General features: G+C 41.7%; 1 protein-coding gene across 3 annotated transcripts; it reads right to left on the bottom strand.

Annotated features, from left to right (window-relative positions):
- Positions 1 to 203: 203 nt before the first annotated feature.
- slc1a2b (solute carrier family 1 member 2b) lies at positions 204 to 20,001 on the bottom strand. Of its 3 annotated transcripts, none has more exons than XM_008312518.3 (11): positions 8,370 to 8,721; positions 6,996 to 7,135; positions 5,736 to 5,888; positions 5,241 to 5,491; positions 4,958 to 5,105; positions 4,492 to 4,618; positions 4,063 to 4,296; positions 3,783 to 3,977; positions 2,870 to 3,004; positions 2,585 to 2,773; positions 204 to 370 (listed from the first exon to the last, which is right to left on the bottom strand). In XM_008312518.3, exons 1-11 carry the CDS (start codon positions 8,405 to 8,407, stop codon positions 367 to 369), a joined length of 1,614 nt encoding a protein of 537 aa, XP_008310740.1. In that variant the 5' UTR covers positions 8,408 to 8,721; the 3' UTR covers positions 204 to 366. The 3 variants fall into 3 exon arrangements, with proteins under 3 accessions (XP_008310740.1, XP_008310738.1, XP_008310739.1); XM_008312516.3 differs by having other exon boundaries at positions 2,497 to 2,773; positions 8,370 to 8,407; XM_008312517.3 differs by lacking the exon at positions 8,370 to 8,721 and adding an exon at positions 19,737 to 20,001 and having other exon boundaries at positions 299 to 370; positions 2,497 to 2,773.
- Positions 20,002 to 20,342: the final 341 nt, after the last annotated feature.

The raw sequence follows: 20,342 nt of genomic DNA, 5'->3' as shown, positions 1-20,342 counted from the left end.
CCTTGAAGTACATGTATGTTGTGCAAGTATCTGCTAAAAAAGGATAGAGTTGTGCTCTAACAGGCAAAGTATACCTTTGTTATATACTTCACGGTTAAGTGAATAAGTATCATCATAAGTCAGGTAGACAGCTACAAAATAAACCTTTAGAGGGACTAGTTAAAAAGAAAACGAATCTACATAGAAAACAATTAGTATTTCTGTTTACGCAACAGTTCGTCATTCACTCTTTTTTTTTTTTTTATCACCAGGTAGGAAAGCTTGTGGATCCCAGGGGCAGGGTATCTCTGTGCTGCCATTATTCATGTTTCCATGGCTCCTCCTCAACAAGCGTGCACTCCGCAGCAGAGCCGTTAGTGGCTAAGGTTACCTGAAAGCAATTAGCAGGCACATCTATAAGGCACACGTACATGTACACACATGCACTTACTGTATGTTTCTGACAGATCTGTGGATCAAAGCTTAAAATACCACACATGACTAGATATTTATTGTCACCTACAGAATTGAACAAACTAATGCTTTAATTGAGACATTTGCATTAAGCCAGAAGCCTAGAGCATACTGAATCCATTATTAGTGAATACTTTAAATATTATTAATCGGATTTGGAATGCAATGGGATGTAGCACTAGTAGTTGAATTTGTGTATTACCATATATTTTTATGGCCTTTATTGCACAGGTCATTTGCTCTAATGTAAATATGTTTTTAAGTGGAAATGTTTAGCCTGCTATATTTTGTATAACCACAACCACAGTCAACGTTGCTAAATATTGCCATAATTTCCTGAGTTGCCGTCGTACCCTGTACTGTAAGATCAGATTTAAACCACAGTCAATGTGATTTTGCTATAGTCAGAGAAACTTGTCGACGTTGTCAGACACTTGAGAGACAACCTCATGATGTATGCTCTGCTATGACGTGCTACAATGTTAGCCGTTGTCAACACAGCACATAATTCCAAATGTTCTATTAGAGTCCAAAATTCCAACCTTTTTTCATTGGATAAACCTCACAACGTACTCCACCAAACATAAATATAACAATATGTACGTAGATGTGTTGAAAATAATATTATTCAAGTTTTAATATATTCACCAATTTCTTTCCTTCTTATTATTTTGTTATTTTGGTGAAAATATGCATGCTCCAGACTTCTTTGGATGTTTTTTTTTTTCAAACTTTGCTATTGTTGAGCTGAAAGGCACATAAAAAGGTTGCTTTGGCTTTAACATGTTTTAAGTAAATATAAATGTTCTACTGTAAAGCTAAAAGATGAACGTTTGGATTTACATCATCAAAAACAGCTGCAGAACATTTATGTGGAAAAAGACAAAAACAAAATATAACAGGTAAAAAAAACACAACCCAATTTGATTGAAGATGAATGACAAACATGGAAAATAATATACAAGGTACACACTACACAAAACTGTTAATTCTTAATGTTAGTTAGCATTCTACAGCTGCGTGCAACTCAAAAATGAGGTTAGCAATGTGTGAGTGAAACTATTTACAAGGGAAAGCAAAGAAAGAGACAATCATGGCAGACACTGGGAATACCGATCCTTTGTGCTGCATTTATATGTAAATGACAGCTAATAAACGGCTCCTCAGTGTAGAAGAAAAGGCCATAACTTTTTTTCTCCCTACACAACGATTGCGGCTGTGACAGTTTTGCGCTGTTGCTAGGCAACATCTTTGAGCCTTTAATAAATGAATGAAGGCTCATCAGCAGACCTTTCTCTGCCGTGCACATCCGTGTATATGTGAGAACAAGCCCTTTAATTCGTACAGATTATTCTGAATGCCTTCGACAAAGTCACAGGCGTGATCCAAAGTGCGTTGTATTTTCCGTTATGCAAGCTGCTTCACAGCTTTTGAATTTCACAGCAGTTTTCACAATGGGCAGAAATAGATGGTGTCAAAACAGAATCAAGACTAGGAATGAGTCAGTGCAAGTGTGCTAGGTGCTTATATAGGGAATATATGAAGTGCTAATCAGATATAACACAATCCCCCTGCTGCACTATATTGACTAGAATGATTAACCTCTTTATTCTATTAGTAAATTGAATTATTTGCCTCATATATGGGCATGGAGTGACTCTATGAGCTAAATAATTCATGAACATGATTGTGAGGATTATGTCGTTTGAAACAAGTGTGAGAAACACTACAGGTCTGTTTAGAAAAGGAGCTAACTTATTCCTCATCTGCATGCGCGATCAAATCTAACCTTCTGAGTTTAAAGCCAGAGATTTTCTGGCTCGCCGCAAAACACAAAGGCTGTTATTCCAGTGAAAGTGAAAAACAGAGATAGAGATACATACATGTGCACCGTTTGTGTTTCCTTAACTTCTGTGGTAGAATAATAATGCATGGAATGACATTATAACGTACAAAGATGCGATGAGTTCAACGTGCAGGGTGAGCATGCCACAGCGGAGAGGGTTACATACAAGTCTCTATGTCCGTAAGCATTAGGTGTACCTTGCACTCATCTACTACGACAGAATTGTTAGCGGTGGTGGTAGCGGTAGCAGTTGCACTTGCGGAAGTGGAAGCGGTTAAGACGCACTGGTTTGAATTGTTTTCGTGGTGGTTCTTCATGTCGTCGTAGTAGGACTGGTTCTTTGTCATCATTTCGATGTCGTCAGATTTGGCCGCGTGCGCGTCCAGCTCTTCGAGCTCGGCCTTGGACATGTGGAACACGATGCCGGCGCCGTAGGAGTCGCCCACCACATTCACAGAGGTCCTGAATCGATCCCTGATCAGAGGGAAAAGGCGCAATAAGTAGAATAGGAGTCATTCAGAAAAATTCAGAAAAGTGCAATAGATCATAACAACTGTGTAGTAAGCTCACAGCAGCCAGTCCACAGCAACAAGGAGGCTGATGTCTTGCGTTGGAAGGCCTACAGCAGTCAGGATCAGCAGCATGGTCACAAGGCCAGCACTGGGAATACTGGCTGCTCCAACACTGGCCAATGTGGCTGTCAGGCTGGATGAACGTACAGAACAGTAGAGTACAATGTAACATTTAAAAATCCCTACACCAGTCTATTCATATTCACAGTGAACCCCCCTCTACACCCTGACACAGCTCTTCAGATGCAAGTGAAGCCTCAATGCTACTTATAAAACCACTGAATTTGTATGGTCCTTGTGCATGAAACAGCAGATGAGTGCACAGGAGTGGCTCGTCCATCCTTCACTATAAGAGGTTCAAATATGTTAAGTGGACTCTTTAATCTAAGCCAGTGTGGTGCCCAGGGGCAACATGGTAGCCCCGGTGGACTACCTAAGGTGCCCGTGGGGTATGTTCTAAAAATAAAACTGGTAAACAAGAGGGTCACAAATGGTACTGTTACTCGCAATGATATCCAAATGGGTGCTATTTTACACCCCAGAACTTGACGAAACATCATTCGTTTTCTTTCTAAATATTATTATATTGTTTGTGAAGTCTCTATTAAACTGTAGCTGTGTGACTTTATTAATGGCAATCAAATACAATGGGAATTAGAGATGCAACAATTGCGATATGATTGCCAATTGCAATATCTTGTGTTTTTGGTAAATGTTACTTATTTATACTAGAATCAGCTTGGGGCTTTCTTAGCTCAATGTACTCTATGTGTTCTCTGACACAGACCACCTGCATAAAATGATCTCAGAAAGAAACAGAAAAACATCTGCTGACTACCACTATGCAGTCGACCAGTTGATCTCTACTGGGAAATAAGCTAAATAAGAGATATTGGAACATCTGCCTTTACCTGACAGTGACGATCTGACCCATGTCGAGATGGATACCGTTCATTTGGGCAATGAAAATTGCAGCCACAGCCTCATACAGAGCAGTTCCGTCCATGTTGATGGTGGCACCCACTGGGAGTACGAAACGTGTGACTCTTTTGTCGATACCCAAGTTTTCCTCCAGACAACGGAAGGTGACGGGCAGGGTACCAGCACTGCAGAGACCGGATCAAGACGACACGTTACATCCAGCAATAAAAGAAGTTCAACATCTGTGGTCTATCTTTTTCCGAATCTCACCTGGAAGCTGTACCGAGGGCAGTGATCCAGGCCTGGAAGATCCCGAGGAAGAAGGTGTAAGGGTTTTTCCTGACGATAACAAAGTAGATGCTGGGCAGGAAGATCGCTCCGTGAATGATGAGGCCAATGATCACTGTCACCATGTACATGCCCAGTTGCCTTCCGACCACTTCAAGATCCTTGATGGAAATGATCTTGCCACAAATCAGACAGGCAATACCGAAGGGAGAGTACCTGACAGATGGATATTTTATTTTATTACTTGTATTCTTTTTTTTATTTATCAGTTGCAAAGTGTAACAGATGAGGGGCAAAATATTCATCAACCACTGCTTTTGTGAATATTTCTATAATGCAGCGAATGTCTTTTGTGGCTAAAAGACTAAATGAGCATTAGAATGAGTCAATGAGATTTTGAGTGATACAAACCACATGATCATGATCACAAGTTTCATCACAATCTCATTGAGGATGCTGAAGAATTCAATCATGAGTCTGGCCTTCTCTCCCATCTTGCCCATGCAGATGCCAAATGCAATAAAGAAACCAATCAGACCTGTAACAGAAAATCATAATGGGTCAAATTATTTAAATAACTGCGAGGTGGAGCGATGGCCTACTGTCAAATATGTGCCTTTACAGTGTGTGGTCTATGTATGGTTAATTAAACTATATTTAAGATGCAAGTGTATCAGCACAAAAGAGTGCGCTTGACCATTTACGAAAGATGGGCACCATGCTTAATGTTGATTGCGTAGCTTAAGCATGTTAATTAGCATTGACATTGTGCACATTTTGCATGCTGTGTGTACAGCATCTCTAAGAACATTTCTCATTCAGAAACACATAATACTCAAGTTTATAAACAGTTTGTTTTTCTTCCGATGTCACACACCCAGGACATTCATGCCACTTTTAAACTGCAGGGACTTTTTGATGATGAACTGCGGCTCCTTGGTGATGTTTGCCACAAGCCCTTCCATGGTTGTAGCATTGATGTCCTGTTCGACAACCACCTCCACTTTCTTCGTTACCGTCTGGATCTGAAGATAAGCAGAGAAAATAACTTAGTGTTGAGCCGATTCGACAGTTAAGCTGTTGATGTGACAATAACCGAGTTGCAATAACAGCCTCTAAGAGGTTGCACTTTACGTCAACTTTGATCTGTTCGTCCTCACCTGTTGGAAACAGGCCTGCACCAGGTTTTCTGGGAATAAGTTCCTAATCAGATCGAAGGCAGCATCCAGGCTTGACACTTCGTCGTTTTTCTCACCCTCGCCCAGATTCTCCTTCAGTTTAGGATTACCAGGGTGGATGACTAACACCAGAATGACTCCCAGGATAGCAGCAATAATAGTGGTGGTCATGTAATAGACCATTGCTCTGGTGCCCAGCCGACCACTAGATTTGGCATCCAAACCAGCCAGACCTAGAAAAAAGAAGCAACATTCTCTTTGTGGTTGTGGTTGCTTGGCCTTATCCAATCAAGAAATCATATAAAAATCGTTAATTTGAAGGCTGTGAAGAAACAAAATCTTATATATACAACCAGAGAATATTAACTTAACATGACCTGGATACGTCATTGTCTTTGATGTTTCTTTACCCTAATAAGTGCTAATGAACACACCCTTCTCCGGCAAATAAAACCAAAAAGAAAAAATCCACTGTACCTGTGATTAAACTGGAGATGATGAGTGGCAGGATCAACATCTTCAGCATCCTCATTAGGATATCTCCAGGAAATGCAATCACCATAACAATATCTGGATGTATTGGGGAGGCAACACGAAGCAGCATCCCTGCCACAGCTCCCAGGATCACACCTAAAGTACGAGACATTTACCACAGGAGTGAATTAATTACAGTGGGTTGTTTTTACTAAAACTCTGGATGTAGGACAAAATTAAAGAAAAACCTGAGTGAATTACATGCCTGATTAAGATTAGATCTTTAATTAACAATAGAGAACAGCAGCAGGTATGGTGTAGCTGCAGGAAAAAAGGCTATTGGCAAGAGGAATAGCAGCATCGTAGAGACAGGGAAATGAGAGCAACAATAATGTAACTGTTATCTTCAGATCCCTTCTTGCCTCACCGGTCTAATCCAGCTACATAGCAAGCTTTATGTTATTTTTTGTTTTGTGATTCAACCTTCACGATGAATCTCAAGATCCTGCTAATCCTGCTAATTCTGATTCATGTCTCCTCCATCAGCCTGTCACACCCTGACCTGCTGACCAAAAAAGAAACAATGACAGACCTCTCCCAAGGACTTTGAGAAGTGAAGGTTAGACTAATTAATTTCAGCTGTTCGGTGTCATGCGATTCTTTTGAATAGGGTTTCTTTCCCCATGCATTTTCAACAGTCTCTCTGTATTTGCCAAATGAGACTGCGGTAACAGAAGATCGATTTGGCTCAATTGTCCTCCAGGAGTCCACACATGGGATGTGATGAACACACCCAACATTGACAATTACATGCAAGACCAAAATAGGCCTTTGGGAATAATGTTGTCTGTCATATCACATTAATGTTGTGACAGTAATCACGGACTAAACCTGTTTAATAGAAATCCAAATGAAGGCCAAACTTCCTTTTCCATGGCCTTTCTTCTTTTCATTAACTCTTCTCCTGTGGTGCAGTGAGCCACTGCTGTAATTACTGCCTTTTTTGGGGGGCGGGGGTGTCTGCTGATGCAGTAGGATGTCAGCAACAGGTGGCACAGAGCTGATAAAGGTCAGGGCAGCCAGTCATTGTACCGTCTGCTACAGTGAGCAGACACTGATTGCATCACGAAGCTGTAAACTCAGTTCTGATTAACAGGATGCTGGATGAGCTCAGTGGTGCTGATCAACTGAAGTGTGTCCTGTTTACTCCTCAGGCTTCCAGCTAACTTTGACAACTTCAATGATATAACCGTGATGACTTACCCAGAACGGTCAGAGTAAGCAGGAGGTTTTTACACATCTTGGCCCAGAGAGCTGCACATCTGGACCGAGGCCTGGTCTCGCTGGACTCCAGGTGACTCTCGTGCATTCTCACCTCCACTTGTTTAGGCATGCTGTTGGCACTGTCAGAATAGGCAGGAAATGGGAAATCAGATTAATTGTGCGTCTCTGCAATGATATTCAGTCACATCTGGGTTGAACACAGAGCATCGATGAGCATCAAACCAAACACCTGAAAACACCTTCATCATGTGTTTTCATGATTGAGCACAAGAGGACACATTTGAGTGTGCTTTTTTTTTATTACAGTGGCAAAGCCATGCTTTACCCATTGGTAAAGATATTTGGTCAAAGGATTTAAAAAAATATATATAATAATTTTACCCATGTCATCAACAAGTTGTTTTTTTTTCACAAACCAAATTTACACTTTATAAATTAAAAAGCACATTTATAATGTAGAGCAGCAGGTTGGCAAGCATTAAGGCTAACTAAGTTAGGAACCTAATCTGAAGACAGTAATGTTCTTGTAGAATTCATATTCTTATAGAAAATTATATGAATGAAGGACAAGAACTGAGTAAAAGAAAGAAAGAAAGAAAGAAAGAAAGAAAGAAAGAAAGAAAGAAAGAAAGATGTAATTCTTCCGACAATCAATCAATTTCTCCTCCACATTTTGTCAGTGTCTGCTTTCGTACAAAACATAACAATATCCAAATGTTGCCGTTCGGCTTCAATGAACTCGGAAATGATCTGCTACAACAAGTAACAAAGCGAAGCACAGAAGAAAGGAAGTGACTCCGACCTTTCACCTCACCCTGGGGATCATGGCCTGGACAGCACAAACAAAAGCATCAATGGTGAAGTTAATTTTTTTGTCCTCACAGCCTCCCTGCCGATGATCCCCTATAAAGTCACTGCACCTCGTAGAAATCAATCAAGTTGGTTGTCAGGGTTGGTTTAAGGCTGAAACTTCATCAAAGAAAGGGCGATCATATCAATAGGGCGCATTGGACGAAGTTCCTCACAACCCTAATGCTCTCAATGGTGTTATTGTTATTCTGTAAGTGGTCTTTAATAATTCCACATGAGTGCATACGCACTTAGAAACGTCAGCTGTGCTGTGGGAGGACCACTGCTGCATCGCTCCCATCTCATCAAAGTCACTACTACGTAAAACAATTTAAAAAGCTTTTCAGTCAACTACAACTTGAAAGTTAAATAAGTGACCTTAATATAAAAACATAAATCAATTTACAGGTAGACAGATGACAGTACTAATACATTGAACATAATAATTGGTTAAATTTAAAAGAAGTAAAATGGAAGGAGTTAGATTTTTAACAAAGTACTCACTTCATTTCTGCTGGAGTTGAGGTAATTGCTATATACATCCACTATGAAAAGATAAAACCTCCAGCCTTTGGTATCCAGGAGTGAATCAGCACAGTTACATTCAACCTAGTTCCATCAAAAGAGCAAAGTCGCCAGATGTGACCACCTTCGCAGGTACGGTCATCAGATGTACACACCAGAGCTTTGCTGCTGACGGCTATGAGCTCTCAGCCGTGCACCAGCTCCTACAAAGCATTCAGGATGGAGTAAGTCAGCATGACCTCGAGAGCCGACCCATCCACAGCCAGCGGAACTTGAATTACCCCATCTTTATGTCTGTAACATTCCTGCCAACACCCCCCTCCCCATCAACTCTTGACTGCATCACTTTCACCCGCCCATTAAGTATGTACACAAAAACTCTCAAAAAATAGTTTGTGATAACAAATGCTCACTAGAAAAAGAAAAAAAATTGTGGCAGGAGTCAATATCTGAGCTTTAAAGTCCAAATCCATCCATCCATTCCATGAGCACTGTAATCCTCCCAGAGAGCTCACTCTCACACTTATCCCACTTCGAGGCAGAATGGGCAAAGGCCATGTTGTGATGAACATGATGATGCCCGCTAATAGCACAATGTGGACAGTAGTGACAGCAGTTGTCTTTTTCTTTTTCTTTTTTTTTTTTTTTTATGCTGAGGTAAAAATGACTGAGGAATGCCAACTATTATTGTTTAATGAGGCCAGGGTCAGTTAGAGCCATTCCAATGAACAACAAAGCAAAAAAATGTTGTTGCTAAAGTTGCAAAATTGTATGGTCCTTCCTTAGACATTGTGGTCCTTAAACATCTCAAATTAATATATACCACGGATGTGTAGTATTTTTCATACGTAGTGTAGCCCAACAATTATCACAAATTAAAAATACATCAATCTTGTACTTTTCATGGGGAGAGTTTATAGACTCACTCACGTCCACACATACACCCTGCAAATAGACTTAAATATTAACCCTTTCAATCAACTTCAAAGCTCTGAAATCCAAAGTAAATTGACCAACATGATTCATGTGAGGATGTCGTCACACTAATTTCACCTCGCTCTCCCAGCAGCATGGGACCTTACATCGTATTGAGCAGTATCACATTATTCTAATTAGGGAAATGTGTTGGAAAGCTATTTCCTCTTTAGACAAATGACCAACGGCACAACAAAAGGCAAAGGAATGCCATCTCTGTTGACAAAGGTTGTGTCATGAGAAATCACTCATCCTAAATCCCTTGACGTGTCATACTCATTCAAAGGGTTTCTTGGGAGAAAAAGGAGCATTTTCGGGGATGAGAGTGAGGGACGAACACATAGATGAAGAGGTTACAAGGGGGTAGCGAGGGACACTGGGGAACAGGGGGGAGGGGAGGTGGGGTCACACCAGCACCTCTCAGCAAAAAGGGGGCCAGTGAGGGGGAGGCTGAGGCAGCCATCCCTGCTCTTGGCTGGTACCATGTGAAGCTCTCTGCTTCCTCTCTCTTCCTTCTGAGGGGCTTTGTTTCACACGCAAACAGTAGCAGTGGCCCCAACTCATCCGGCCAAGCGCTGCATCCAAACTGGCATAGGCTAGAAAAGAAGGGAGGGAGGGGGCTTGAATTGGAGGAGTATATGGGTATAGAAGGAGGGGAGCGTAGTGGGCATGTCCAGAATACCAGTTCTTTTAGCCCACTGATGTCATGCCTGTGCCCACCGTGGGAGAGCAGTGAAGGGACCAAGGCGCCCCTTTTCTCTTCCCCCTCCACAGTCTCTTTTTCCAGAATGAATGAATCTTTCAGAAGCTGCACCCATTGTGTCCCATAATCGACAGCGATTATCCCAATTTTATGCTGCCTTCCCAGTGCGAGGAGGTTCCCTGAGTGCTGGCATTGAGCGCCTCTGCGATGCAACAGGGACCACAAGGGGTTGTCCTAGCAACACTACATGGCTTTGAGAGAAAAGGATGAAGGGAAGAGAGGAAGCTCAAAGACACACACACACACACACTTTCAATGACCTGCACCCAGAGTATGATAGGAAGGCAAAGATTCAAACCGTGCAAGGAAGACAACTTTATTGGAGACCATCTGAAAAAAACTAAGCAGGATATTTACATTAAGGCTTCCTGGCATCTGCTGTCACATACTTCCCTATCACTGGGATTTGATCAACTACAACATGTGCTTACATAACATTTACTAGTCATTAGAGACTGGCTGTGTAATGCCACCTGCCTAATTCAATGTGTTGGACTCCGCATGACAGCAGCACTGTAAATGAAAATACCAATTTCCCACCGGTTTCTCAAGGGACTGGCTTTTCACAGCCCAATCTCATGACAGTGGCATCACAATATACTGTGAGGTAAAGTGAAGTTAGGCCAAGCTCCGGATATATCTGGTCCCTCCGGGCCTCACAGCCACTTGCCATGCAGTGGGAAGAAATGGGCTCACACATAGTGGCTTCCTAGTAGCTGTGAACCCCCCGGCCGCCCCCCTGACAACTCTTAGCAAACACTTGAGGTTGTGCCGTGCATAGGAAGTGAGGGATAAATAGCGGCACCGCAAGAAAGGGAAGCATCTAACCCTATCTATCCTCGTATTCATTCACAGACATGTGGGGGCCGTAATGGAAATCGGTTTTACAGCACCAGGGAGTAAGATCAACCAGAGACTGATTTGTTTAGCTTCAGCTACGTTTGGGATTATGTAGACCAGCTAATTCTAAATAACAAAATATATGTCATTTGTTATGGAATTGATCTACTCTCAGTGTGGTTTTCAAGACCCAAGCCTTTCTAACAGATATGGTGTGACCAGAACAGGCATTCAGGACCATGGTCAGTGACAAAGCTTAGAGCCTCAGTGCTTGACTTTCCACGTTGCTAAAGGAGCTACATGTACCAAAGGGAAACAAATTATATTTTAGCTTTCACTTTGACAGAACCGTTTATTGAAACTGTGGAAAACATGTCTTGTTTGTTTTGTTTTGTTTTTTGTTAATTTGTTGTGTGTGTTTGTTGTATGTGTTTGACAATAATTCTAAAGGTTAATATTTTAGGTTTAGAAATCTTCGAACAATAACAAGCTTAATTTTTGTGTTACATTAACTGGATGTGTTAGTCACATAAAATTATCTCAGTATCCTCCAGCAGTTCCTTAATGTTCAAAATATATATTTATGTTAATAATGAGAATTGTGTCATTAATGTCATTAAGAAAAGCCTTTGGGAATCCTATGTTTGTGTCTTTTACATAGTCCTGCTATCATTAAGCGCTAACAGATTACTCCGCTGGAGATTCCCATCCTTTGAAAGTAGATCTATTGACAAATCTGGTGTTTTAGCTGACAGTGACAACAAACAGCCATAGGACTATGTTTATCTTTCTCTAAACCTTTGGATGTCTGTCGTCGTCAAGGTGATTTACTACCAAACACACACCCATCAATTTTTCATGTCTCTTTTTGTAATCATTCACTTGGTTTTCCTCAGTACCTATTCTGTGATGTTCTACTTTCTTCAGATGGCTCCCTCAAAGCTGCATCTACAATAATTTTGTTACAACTAGCAACCCCCCCCCCCCCACCCCACCCCCCATCCTTTCCCTAAAGCTGCTCATGGAAAAGGTCAGCCAAGAAAAGAAGATCATCAATAGTCAGGTCAGATTTGTTTTCTTCTATTTCGCACAGTCTCCCTGATTGGACGAGACATTACACACCTATTACGCATTATTTATTTCTCTTCCTACACTGTTCTGTGTGTGGACCTGTCTTCCTATTAACTGCAAAAATAAAACATCTCTATGTCACCATCAGAAAAGGCACATTCCTTTGACAGCCTTGGATATATATCTGTGCACAGCGTTTGATAGCTCCAGTCCGATCCCCATAGGATCTCATTAAATCAGCCAGTAAGGCGGGACCCACCCCCTACTACAACCACCACTACAGTATTACCCGTACTTTGCTGAGGGATGACAGGCAGGAGGGGAAGGGAGAGGCAGAAAAAAAGATGTATAGAAGACAGTGGGAATACCAGGAGGGGGGAATGAAAAGATGTCCGACAATGAATGGGGGATGGGTAAAAGGGAAAAGGGGAGAGTGGGTAAGGAAAGGTGTGGCCGATTATGGTAAGGATGGAGACAAAGGAATAAAACACATTTTAGTGAAGGAGGAGAGAGACAGGATGCACAGGGGTCAAGTTAAAGTCTTCATTAGAGGTGATAAGAAGGGTTTCTTCGATCAGTATCCGTGGACACATGAAGTGCTGACACCTGTGTTGGCCGGCAGGACCTGTGCTATGGGATTACTTCCCAAATCCAATTAAATCCACCTGCTGCAATCCCAAAAAGAAATTGCACATTGAAGATAAATATACTTTACATGCAACACTCCCCTCCCTCCCTCCCCCATTAGTATGAGAAACACTTTACAGACACATGCACGCAATTCTGCATTGTTGTACGTGGCCATTAATCTCTGTAGGTTCAGTCCCATGGTATTTAAGAGAGGGTGAGGGAGAGGGTTACAGTCTCACTCAGGGTTTGCCAATATGAGGACTAAGGAGGATGGATGTTCTCTCACTAATTAAACACTGGAGTCTGTGGGGAGCGAGCACAGCCTGCTGCACAAGTCAATGCCCACTCTCTCACACCACAGTGTTGACAGTAAGAACATTCCTATACACACACACATTTGAGGTAGAGCTAATTGGGGTAAGTCAATTAGCCGCATTAGCTCAGAATGCAACAAATGACTATTTTAGACTATTTTTTTACATTTATTTTTATTTTAAAGTAGTTGTATGCACAATAGTATTAGTAATTATCACAATATTAAATAAAATGAAAACCAGTAAGAAAACACACTAAAAGTGATCTCATTTGATAATCCTTAACACCGTTCTTTTCTTTTTGGTGTACATTGTTCTGATATGGGCCAAGACTACTAATATAATATACTAATATATATATATAGTCTATAGTCTATTCATCGCTTGTTAGCCACTGTTCCACTGGGAATAGTTTTCAATCTGTCATTACTCCTTGCTTTGTCAGGCGACACAAACATACCTTCAGCCACATGCAGCACTGGAATGCCACTAAGAACAAATACACACTAATTTTTCCACCACCTGCCACTAAGCCCATTTACAGTCACTGTCTATCAGAAGATCTGCAGACTAAAGAGTTTCTGACACATTTTTAAAACCAAATACCCAGAGTGCAACCCTTCAGCCGAGTTCCCAAGATTTCACAAAAAGAGTGAATATGACTTTTGACACAAACACACTCAGACACATAGATAGATAGATGGATGGATAGATGGATGGATGGATGGATGGATGGATAGATAGATAGATAGATGGATGGATTGATTGACACTCATTAACCACTGCATTATGTAAGCCCTCCAACAGAACTCTCTCTGTGTTACTTAGGCATGATGTGAGCTTCTTTTAGAAAACGCCATCCCAACCAAAATAATGGGCCACTTCACTGGCCTCCAAGCTAGTTCAGAGAACTCAGAGCTGGGAAACCGCTAGCACCAGTGTTCATGGTGGGGAGGGGCAGTTTAATTGTTTCCTCCATTTTTGTTTTTGTAACTAACACACACACACATGCAATAGCACAATCACACACACACACACAAACGCACAGACCTCCTCTTTTGCTTCTGAAAGGCGACTAACAAACAGGCAATGAAAGGGATTGTTGTGTGTTCCGCTAGACGAGTGGGTGGGGGTAAACAAATGACAAAAGAGTGAAGGGTCTATCAATCGGACTCTTAGGGACAGGATAGGCTGAACAGCGGCGACCAGCATAGATGCAGAAGAAGGATTGGTCCAGCATGTATGGAGTAGGAGGAGGAATGGGGCACTGGCAGTTTTAGGGGGGATAGTAGGGTGAGGGTAAACCACCCCGAGGGAACTAGAGGGGAGGAAAAAACAGTGGGAGAGGGCAAAGAGGGGTATATTCAGGATGACGTGAAAGGTGGAAGCGGGTGCTGGTGTTACGTCTCCGAGTGAAGACGTTGTACTTTTTCTTAAGTTCTCATGCTTGTTCTCCTGAGGCTCCAGGAGATGCAAAGTGATGGAGCTCTGTGTGATTAAGCAGATAAGTGTCAGCTGTGCCCGGAGCTCCCACAGCTCAAGGTCTTTACAAACTCAAGAGGAACATTAAGGCCCACTGATCCCTCAACAGTTCAACAGGGACGCACACAGACCCGCCTCACAGCCCCATGATGTACTACATTGAGGATTTGTGGAATACTAGGAGAGAAATGATAATATCAGAAGGATTAAAATGTGTAAAAAGGTTTTAAAATTGTTCAAACGTGACCTGATTCATGACCTTGTCATGAGAGTGATCAATTCCTGAGTCATGTAGAAACACTGGCATGACCAAATTCTTAATTTGCTTTTTTTATTAACCCTCAACTTCCCACTCACGGTTCCTCCCATTATCAGTAAACTGTCACAATAGCATTACTCCAGAGCAGCAATATACACATAAATAGTTAATTATTCTTTCGGGACTTCATGGTCAGGTCTTGTTGAACACTATCTTTATTAAATCCAAGTCTTCTGATTATTTGTTTTAAGCCAATCTTTGAAAAGATTGTTGGTAAGTGTGACTCGGCTCTTCCTCGTTCTCTCTTTTACTAAAAAACTAGAGCAGCTCACTTCAAGACGGAGACTGACTAATATAACTGAAAGGTAATATGTCTCTGAACACAACATGTTATGTCCTCAAATACAATAAATCCTTTATTTGAGCCACTAATGTAGAGTCACATATTCTTATAGGTGGATGTACAATAAAACATGAAGCAGTGATCATCAACTGGCGACCGATTGTTGGAGGTGTACAGCTCTCAAAAAGAGTGGAGTCCTATCTGTAAGTACACTGAATAACTGTTTTGGCTATGAGTAATTGACCAGTGGTCTCGATGTATTTAGTCTGAGGTGTTTTCTCACACTTGGTAGAACATCACAGTTGGACTAAAGCTAACAGCTGAATGTTTGTCAGTGGGCTATAAAAGCAGGAAGTGAATTCATTTTCACACCAACCTAATGCGTGGGTCATTCCATCTGACAACAGTGTCATTTTCTGACCACTGCTCTTAAGGTATTTATTCTGTAACCACTCCAAAAGTGGGTACTGTTGCTGTCTGAGTGACAAAAATATAGGAAAAGCAAATACGAGCCTTTTTACAGCCATTCTGAACCTGTCATCCTGAATCTTATTTTTCAAATGAGTTCTTCTATTTGTTTCCAACGAGCCAATCTGTGTGCTTCAATTATGATCCCTTTGTTGGAACACAATAAGCTGTTTTCCGAACAGTCACGGTCTTTTGTGAGAGAGAGAGAAAAAAAAATACACATATCTGACCTCCCCTCGCCCAACCCCTTCCTCTGTTTACCAATCATTCTTGGAGCAACATCCCGACTCCCCCTGCTGACCTGAATTCCAACAGTGGAGGAGCATTAGGGTTTGAAGTGGACAGTTGCAGCATTAAATGAAGCCTTCGCTATTCCGGTAAAACTGTGACTCACGACCCCCTGACAGTGTGTGAATGATGTTGAAAGGCAAATCACCTGGAAAACTGAAACTGAGTCATAAAACAAAAATGGCTATATATTTTATTTATTTATATAGACAGAATATGTCAGCCATATCATTCTACTTCTGTTATGCAGAGCAGTGGGGATTGCTATTCCCTGAGCTGAATATTGTTCAAAGATGCTCATTAAATGATAAAGTCCTGTCTCTTCTGTGAGATGACATTATCCACCACTTCTAGATTAAAACAGATCACGCCGGTGGTCTATTCCCTACGTCTGTCTCATGGCAAAACTGCAATACCACTGTTTGGCGTTCCAGCAGCGAACTCACTCGTGAATACTTTTGTTTCTGTTCCTGTGCAGCCATACAGAAGTGAAGGGAGCCGGGTTCTTTGTTTGGTTAACCCATGGGAAAGGCCTGACTGTGTCCAGCTCTTTGATAAGTGAAATGTCCATTCTATAGGCAGGACGATGGGAGCGAGAGTGGGAGAGAGCAAGAGATAATTGGGTGATTCACACCAGAAATTCAGTGATGAGAACATAAATCTTAGTAAAAAAAAAATGGGTGGAAATAACAGGCCCTGTTAACAATAGTGGGTGACGTCAGAGTGAAGGAGCAGCATCTAAGAGAAGGAAAAGTAAAGTATTGAGAGAGAGAGAGAAAAGAAGAGACAGAGACAAACGACCATGAAGGTGGTAAAGAGTGAAAAGAGAAACTGGATGGCACTTTGGCAGCTCCACTGTGTTCCCAGGAGGATTACTAAAGCACTAGATACCACAGAGTGCCAGCCTAACCCTAGATAAGTCCCATGAATGGACAGCACACACACGCACACACACGTGCACGCAGGCATAAAATACCCCTCTATTTCACCCGTTTCCCGTCTTCTGCCTTTTAACGGGCCGTTCGTCTTTCGTTTTTGACTTAACTTATGCACTTCTGGTCTTGACCTCTCTCTTCTTTCCCTCTCTCCTTGTCAGTGGCCGTTTAAATCAGCAGCGGGGACGGCTTAGCCTACGGGAGACAGGTAACATATGCTGTGTGTTCAGGGAGGCTGCATGTCCCGTTGACTGTTTTATTCTTTGGCAGAGGAAACAAAGGCCGTGTCTTTTGCCTGCTCACTCCCTGCATCCAGCAGCCATTCGTTAGCGTAGAACAACAGAGAGAGTCCAATATTTTAACTGTCTGTCCTCTGCGTCTTTATCACCTTTTGTCCCTCCCACGTATTAAATTCACTCTATCCAACGCGTCCAGCGGTGTAAAATCACAGTTTAGCTGGCCTCAAGGAAAGTGCGACCACATTGTTTGTTTGTTTTTGGTTTTTAATTAACATTAAAGAGTAGAACTACAATAAGTACAGTATATATGAGGTCTCCATGAGAAATGGATCAGCCCACATATATCTGAAAAGACAACAAATGCTCTGTACGTATGACCACAATCTCAGCATCACATGAAAAGAGTGAAGGATTTAATTAATCTCTCAGCTTACAACAGCACAAATGCAATTTTCTCTTCATCATCATTCCAGCTTACTTGTGATGGCTCATTTGCCATCTGCTCTACCATCCCCAGTATCCTAGTCCAGTTAAGATGCTTTTAATGATTTTTTTTTCATCCTTACAGACCATAATAATCAATCTATAGACTCCAGAGATTGATTGGCTTAAATTGAATCTTCCCAGTCAGGAGGAGAGCTGCCAATTCATCAACTGATTATAAACACTTTTCTTTTACTTTGTCTTTTCTCACTTTAATGTTCATCCCTGGCTTGCATTTTTCTCCACGGCCCTCCCCCATCTGTTTATGTGTTTGTGAATGTTCGTGCGCGTGTGTGTGTGTGTGCATGCACACACGAGCGCCTCAGAACAAAAGCACGCTCGCAAACTCACATGCCCATGTAAACATCTTCTCTGCCCTGAGCAGCAACAACTACGGTCCAATTAAAAACACATCTTCACAGATGGTTGACACAACACCGTCTAAGGAATGTGATTGTGACTCATTTCATTTGTGGTTGGCGATGGAGAGAGGCTGCAGGGTGTTGTCACAAAACTGAAGACCCTCTGCTTTAAGGTCGATGGTTACGTAATTCAGCGGCAGACACCGTGCGGTAGATGTCCACGCTGAAGACTGTGTAGAATTTGTTCATCCTTATCTTGTGTTTTCTTTTTTTTAAGTGACTCACACAGAATTCTACATTTATTTTCTAAAGGTTTTCACTTGACAGTTGGAACAGATGGGACTTCGGAGTTGATTAAATCACATCTGTCTATTATGACAGAGTAGAATACTGCACTACCACAAGACGTTATTAAAAATGTGTTCTTCAACGTTTCAATTATTTACCAACAAAAACAGGGATATATGATAAAGAAAACCCAGGTGTAATTCCAATGATACAATCCCTTGGTTTTGATGTGAACTGTATCTATATATTACATATACATATATCCTCAATAAGAACGGTTTCCATGGATACATTTGAATTAAAAAGCAAGTCAGAAATCCAACCCCTTCTACTGCTTCAGTAACAGCATCTGTTAAGACCATGAAGTTAAATCAATGCACACGCATTAAATGTCACAATAGAGTAAAGAATAGCCCGAAGAGGCGAAAAGACGAAACGCATTAGATCCACCAACACTTTCAACTGCAGATTCTGCCAACGATTGCACTGAGGGCCAGGGTTTCATCACATCGCATCCTTTCTGCACAATAGACACGACCGGCCGTAACTTGCTGCAAGAGCTGTGCAGGGCCTATATAAAACCCGTATGAATACACGGAGCAGAATCTGCAGCCATTGATAAGCCATGTGACAGAAACAGCCACAGGCACAACATGTACGTGTTCTTTTTTCAAGTGACAAGCCAAGAGTGATGCGGAAGGCAATCAACTCATGGTGCCAAGAAATTGGGTTTCCATGGTGACACTGATGGTGCTGTTGAAAAATTGAGAGAGAGAGAGAGAGAGAGAGTATGATCAGAGAGATCAGGTCCTGCAGCGGTGATTGGCTGCAGAGGTGGGTGGTGACAGTAGGTAAACACGGTTTTTTTCAACACCAGAAGAGCGCTCATTGTAAAAGCAGATTAAACCTCAAATTAAATATCGTATGTCTCGACTTAATAGCTGTGACAATTCAAAAAAAAAATAGCCAGAGGAAGTTAACAGAAACCCACAATATTCACGCAGTTTCTTTGGTACTTTTCAGCCAATTAAGGCCATTTTTTCCTGTTTTATAATTAATGAACTGAGCTAGAGTGTTGGTATTTTCCTAAACATCTTAACAGAGGATGGTCACACGGGTGAGGAGAGGAGTAATGCGCGCTTTCATGCACCAGGACCGAGGAGCCGTGTTTTCTGACTGAAGCATCTCCAAATTGAGAGTTGCTTAAATCCACGGATGTGCACGTCACCTCTTTTCAATGAAAACAGTCCTTCATGCAACTCAAATCAGGCTTTTATTGAATCATTTGTGTTTCATTGTATGCCGTAAGTAATACAGCTCTTTTTGGTATTTAATGCGCATCCCAGTCTAAAATTGATTTTCACTTTAGTTATTGTCTTTATCTGGTCAATTGGTCTGTGAAGTGTCACCAAAATTGAAAGCAAAGTCATCTTTAAATGTTGTTTGAAAGATCATCAAAATGTCATTTAAATGCCACCTGTAGAAATACCACAATTAAACCTTTCCACTCACACGGAACCAAATTAAAGAGGCAGGACGGAGACAGGTGTCTCCCACCGTCACACCCGCTCCAGTGTGCTATTTACACAAAACATCACCATCTTACCTTTGTTGAAAAAAGAAAAAGTTTTATTTGGTGTGGTCCCCTGGTAGGATGGCAGCCGGTTCAGAGAAGGTGAGTCACAGAGCGCACAGCGGTCCGGGACACGGGGTACGCGTACACGGGACCAGAAAGAAACGCGTGGATTTGGATAAAATCCGAGCAGCTCCGCAGCTCAACGTTCGTCCACTGAATGAGCTCTGTCTCACCTCGATCCTCTGCGTTTTACTTCCCCACCCGCCTCCTCCGCCCGTTTCCCCCCTCTTTGTCTGCTGTGCATGGGAATGCCAACTCCCCTTGAATAAAGATGCAGCCCATACGGTGTGCACCTTTCTCTTTCTCTCACGCACACGCACAATGTGCTTGATTTCTAAATTTCAAATAACCAAATAAAATAATTGGTTCCAAAAAAAAAAAAAAAAGATTTCACCGTAGGCAGATGGGGTGCATGTCTCTACAGGAGGCCACAAAGAACATCAGGCACCTTTATTAAACAAAAATCAAAATGTGTAACGTGCTGCTTTATATTGATTATTTATTATCATTATTGTTCTCATTTATTTATTGTTAATATTTGTTGTTTTATTCCTGTGTGTGGTGATACACATGTAC

The sequence above is a fragment of the Cynoglossus semilaevis genome, chromosome 6 (genome assembly GCF_000523025.1).
Source record: "Cynoglossus semilaevis isolate Cse_v1.0 chromosome 6, Cse_v1.0, whole genome shotgun sequence".
Taxonomy (NCBI): domain Eukaryota; kingdom Metazoa; phylum Chordata; class Actinopteri; order Pleuronectiformes; family Cynoglossidae; genus Cynoglossus; species Cynoglossus semilaevis.
The sequence above is the reverse complement of the archived record's forward strand: the minus strand, read 5'-3'. Positions and strand labels throughout refer to the sequence as shown.

Coding starts and splice junctions, on each gene's coding strand:
- slc1a2b (XM_008312516.3), bottom strand. CDS start 8,407: ATGTATATAGCAATTACCTCAACTCCAGCAGAAATGAA. Junction 5,106..5,240: donor TGCAGGCCTGTTTCCAACAG/GTGAGGACGAAC, acceptor GCTTATCTTCAG/ATCCAGACGGTAACGAAGAA. Junction 4,619..4,957: donor AAGTGGCATGAATGTCCTGG/GTGTGTGACATC, acceptor TTTCTGTTACAG/GTCTGATTGGTTTCTTTATT.